The sequence below is a fragment of the Monoraphidium neglectum genome, assembly GCF_000611645.1.
Source record: "Monoraphidium neglectum strain SAG 48.87 unplaced genomic scaffold scaffold00752, whole genome shotgun sequence".
Taxonomy (NCBI): Eukaryota; Viridiplantae; Chlorophyta; class Chlorophyceae; order Sphaeropleales; family Selenastraceae; genus Monoraphidium; species Monoraphidium neglectum.
The window spans coordinates 1-4,797 of NW_014012876.1; the positions used below are offsets into that span (position 1 = coordinate 1).

At 69.8% G+C, this 4,797-nt stretch overlaps 2 protein-coding genes across 2 annotated transcripts; one reads left to right on the plus strand and one right to left on the minus strand.

The window, feature by feature from the left end:
• Nucleotides 1–145: 145 nt before the first annotated feature.
• MNEG_5138 (hypothetical protein) lies at nucleotides 146–2,340 on the plus strand (the record flags this gene model as incomplete). The annotated part of the gene is made up of 5 exons (XM_014046381.1): nucleotides 146–241; nucleotides 565–707; nucleotides 1,057–1,314; nucleotides 1,729–1,873; nucleotides 2,161–2,340. The coding sequence occupies 5 exons, from the start codon at nucleotides 146–148 to the stop codon at nucleotides 2,338–2,340; spliced, it is 822 nt and encodes a 273-aa protein (XP_013901835.1).
• Nucleotides 2,341–3,313: 973 nt separating this feature from the next.
• MNEG_5139 (hypothetical protein) lies at nucleotides 3,314–4,771 on the minus strand (the record flags this gene model as incomplete). Its single annotated transcript, XM_014046382.1, has 4 exons — nucleotides 3,314–3,454; nucleotides 3,855–3,903; nucleotides 4,172–4,395; nucleotides 4,571–4,771. 4 exons carry the CDS (start codon nucleotides 4,769–4,771, stop codon nucleotides 3,314–3,316), a joined length of 615 nt encoding a protein of 204 aa, XP_013901836.1.
• Between the last annotated feature and the right edge of the window lie 26 nt (nucleotides 4,772–4,797).

The window sequence follows — 4,797 nt, forward strand, 5'->3', positions numbered from 1 at the left end:
CCCCCACCCCAAACCCCCGCCACTTCTCGACCCCAAACCCCAAACCCTGGAAACATTCCACTTTCACCTGCCAGGTGTTGCCAACCTGGTTGAGAAGGGCTACAAGAAGATCTCCCCCTTCTTCATCCCCTACGCCATCACCAACATGGGCGGCGCCCTGCTGGCCATCGACACCGGCTTCATGGGCCCCAACTACTCCATCTCCACGGCCTGCGCCACTGCCAACTACGCATACGTGTCGGTGAGGGCGCCAAATCCGCTCGGTTTCGGTTCCGCCCAGGAGGGGGTTTGTCAGGGGGTGGGTGGTGGCAAGACGGAGGAAGGGAGGCCATCAAGGGCCATCAAGGCTCGCCTTCAGCGCAACCGGCGGCGGTCGCCTGCTGCTGGTGACACCGCTGCGCACGGAGGCCCTCGCGGCGCCGCCAGGGCGGCCGGCGCCAGCCCCCACGCGCACCGCTCTTGCACCATCCCCCACTCCGGCGCCGCCCGTGCCGCGCCCCGAAAACCCCACGTGCAGACAATCAACAACGAATTGAAACACAACATTTGCCCACAACCTCCCAGGCCGCCAACCACATCCGCAACGGCGACGCGGACCTGATGGTTGTGGGCGGCAGCGAGGCGCCCATCATCCCCGTGGGCCTGGGCGGCTTCGTGGCCTGCCGCGCGCTGTCCACCCGCAACGACGAGCCCCAAAAGGCCTCCAGGTGGGGGGCCGGGGCGCACTTCTAGGCGCGGCGCAGCGGGACGCGGCGGCGCGGGTCGGGGCGCAGCAGGGGGCGCACGTCGGGGCGGGGCGCGGCGGGGCGAGGCCTGGCGGGAGTGGTGCATGCACGCAGCCGCGCGCGCGCGGGGCGCCCAGGAGACCGCACGACGCAAGCGGCGCCGCACGGCGCGCCCTGGCAGCGCTGGCTGGCCCGCGGCTGCCCTTTAAGACCCGGACGCAACCACCCCCGCGCACGCACATGCGCGCACGCACACACGCACGCACTCACACACACAACACACACACACACACACACACACACTCTCCCTGACCCCTCCCCCACCCCCCAGGCCCTGGGACGTCGACCGCGACGGCTTCGTCATGGGCGAGGGCGCGGGCGTCTTCGTTTTCGAGTCCCTCGAGCACGCCCAGGCGCGCGGCGCCACCATCCTGGCCGAGTACCTGGGCGGGGCGGTCACATGCGACGCGCACCACATGACCGACCCGCGGGCGGACGGGCTGGGGGTGAGCACGTGCATCGAGCTGGCGCTGAAGGACGCGGGGATCGAGCGGGAGCAGGTCAACTACATCAACGCACACGCCACGAGGTGGGCGGGGGTCGGGGCCGGTGGTGTGTGTGTGGGTGTGTGTTGTGTGGGTGTGTGTTGTGTGGGTGTGTGTTGTGTGGGTGTGTGTGTGTGGGTGGGGCGGGGGCGGGAGGGAGACGTGGACGCGTGCGTGCCAAGCGCATGTGTGCGTGTATGTGTGTGTGTGTGTGTGTGTGTGTGTGTGTGTGTGCACGCGCGTGCGCGTGTGTGCACGCGTGCGTTGGCACGTGTGCGTGCGTTGCGAGCTCATGTTGGTGCGGCATGTCCCCAGGGCAATGCATGGGACTGGGAGCCGCGCCGCCTGCAATTTCATGGGTCGATCAACCCCCTGCTGTCTGGGGCACGGCCGGCGACAGCGCGCACCCTCCCCTAACCACGCACCCGCCCAACCCAACACTTCGTTCAAATCCCCAGCACCCTGGTGGGTGACGTGGCGGAGGTCAAGGCCATCAAGAAGGTCTTCACCGACACCTCAAACCTCAAGATGAACGCCACCAAGTCGCTCATCGGCCACTGCCTCGGCGCCGCCGCCGGCATCGAGGCCGTCGCGGTCGTCAAGGTGCGCGGCCCGCGGCCTCGTGGGGCCCTTCGCGACGCCCTCGGACGGGCGCCGGCCACCCAGCTGCGCCGCCTGCTGCTGTGCACACCCCTTCCCCCCCGCCCACGCACACCTGCATCAAACCCCCAAAGCCGCTAGAGCCGCATCCCTGCAGACCCCATGCCGGATGGCCCCAACGCCCCTGTGAAATTGCTCACCCATCACCGCCCACCCACAACCGTCCACAACCCCCACCAAAACCCGCCCGAAACCGCCCCCACCCAACAACACTTCATCCCGGCCCCCAGGCCATCCAGACCGGCTGGCTGCACCCGACCCTGAACCAGCACAACCTCGTCGATGAGGTGGCCGGCATCGACACCGTGCCCAACGAGAAGAAGCAGCTCGCGGTCACGGCCGCCGTCTCCAACAGCTTCGGCTTCGGCGGCCACAACTCGGCCGTCGTGTTCGCGCCGTTCAAGGAGTGAGGGGCGGGCTGCGTTCTGGAGGCTCGCGCGGGGCCGCCGACGCGCCCGGCAGACCGGCGGCGGCGGCGGCGGCCGCTGAGGTTGTGCACCCGCGCGCACGCGAACGGGCCCCCTGCCTGCGGAAAGCTCGTTTGGGAGTGCGGGGGTGAGACCGGCCTTTGTGCGTGTGCCGACGGGAACGTTGGCGGCGCCCCACGCCAGCGGCACATGCCCATTCGGAAGTGCTATATGCAAACGCCCCCCCCCTGCGAGCACCGCACCCATTTTTTGCCGCGGGGCGGACGTCCCCCTTTCCTGGCTTTGGCTGCTGTTGCTGCTGCTGCTGCGGCTGCGGCGGCATCTGCGGTCCGGCCGGCCTTGAAGGGTGCTACAACTTTCAAGCACCCATAGGGCTCGCCAGGACTGAGGGACATAACACGCCGCCCGCCATTTTCGTTTGTAACTCGGCATCAAGTTTTGACAGTGATCACAGGTAAAGAGCTTTCTCCTAAAGCCGAGTAGGAGCAGGGGTGGGCGGCGTCACTGGCCACGCAGTGCTGCGGAGGGATTGAGGTGGCTCCTTGCGCTGAGCAGGGGCCCAACGGGGCAGGGCAGGGCGGGGTGCCTCGAAGGCCAGGCCTGACAGGGTCAAGACGCTCAGCAGCGCGAGGTGAGGTAACCGTTACCTCACGGTGACCGTGTGAAAAGCATGCGCAGCGGCGCAAGGTCGGGGTGCAGCTGGCGGCCAGGGGGGCCGCGCCGCGGCGCGCGGGGAGGCGGGGCGGCGGCTGGACGACCGGCGAACGGCCAGTGCGGGAGAACACACCAATGATCGAACGGCAGGCGCCGCCCATCTGGAGGCTGGTCGGCAGCGACCGGTCAAGAACGGTGCGGTGGCGTCCGCGCCACCCGTATGGAGCCAAGTGCGTGCACAGGCACCCGCTCCGCGCCACGCGCAACAGGAAAACCGACGGCGGGGCCCGCCCGGCTACCGCTACTCGTGCGCCGAGCTGGTCTCGCAGCAGGCCTCGGCGCGCGGCAGCGCCAGGTGCCAGGTCCTGTTGAAGAACAGCAGGTGCCCTGCGCCCATGGAGAGCACCACCGTGAAAAAGTAGCCCACATTGAAGGTCATCACCTGGGGGCAGAAAATTGGGGGGAGGGGAGTGGGGGTGGAGCCGGGCGGGCGGGGATGACGCGTCCGGCGGGGACCGGTGTTGGGAGGGGAGCAGCGGCGGGGTTGGCGGGCCCGCGATGGGCGTCGAACTCGGCGCAGCGAGCGCGCGTTTGAGGGGCGCGGCGCGGGGCCCGGTGGCGGCGGGCCGGAGGGGTTGGTGGGGCGGGGGGCGGGCCGGCGCGCAGCGCCTGGTTGGTGGCAGTGATCGGCCAGGATTGGGTGGCAACAGTTCCCCAACTGTTGTTTTTGCGGCGCCGGCGCTTGCGTTAGTGCTGGCACTGGCGGTTGTGTTTGTGTAGGTGCTAGCAGCGGCAGTGGCGCTGGCGGTGGCAGTGGCGCTGACGTTGGCGGCGGGCCTCACCGCCAGCATCAGGAGGTACCCAGTCGCGAGGTTGAGCGCGTACAGGGAGCTGCGGGGCGGCAGGGCGGCAGGGGCGGCCGCGCTGGTCGGTGCCGCACGCATGAAACGCCAAAGCGGGCCGCTGGGACCATCGGCGACGCGCCAGGGACGCGCGGCAGGCGGGAGTCTGCGCCGCGCGGTCGGCGGCTAGGTTGCTGTCTGCCTGGCGGCAGCGGGTGCGGCAGCTGCCGGGCAGCTGTCTCGACGCACAAAGGTGCAAGAACATGCTGGGGGAGGGACCGGCGCACTGGGCTGCGCAAAGCGCCGAGGCATCATACCTGTGCAGCGCGCGCGTCCCCAGCGGCGCAAGATCGTTGACGCCGCCGCCGCCGCCGCCGCCCGGGATGAGCGCGGAGTACAGGCCGCCCTGCTGCTTCTGCGCGCGCCGCGACAGCGCGACCCGAAAGCTGGCCAGCGCCTCGTGGGCGACCCCCAGTGCGGCGAGGACGAGGGCTGACAGCAGCCACGCGGCGGCCGTGCGGGGGTGCCACGGCTTGAACCACTGCAGGGGGCGCGGCAGGGTGTGGGGGGCGTGGGGTGCTTGCATGGGCACCGAGCAGGCGGCAGGAGGGTGGGCGCGGGCTGTGAGAAACTGCGGCTGTGGTGGGGATCTGAAGCCAACTGCACTAAGCCGTGGGGCCTGGCGAAGGTAGTGTACTGCCGTAGCTGCCGCCTACCAATATGGTGTCGAAGGAGAGCTCGAAGCTCATCGGCATGGACATGGCGCCGTGAGGCAGTGACGAGGCACCGTGCTGCGCCGCAGCATGGTGCGCGTCAGCCATAAACGGCGCGCGCGCGCCGCCCGGCAGCAGCGCGACGGCCAGCAAGCTGAGCGTCGAGAGGGCGATCAGGGCGGGCGTCGACGGCCGCCAGCGCATCAGCACATCGGGCGCGCAACGGCGGG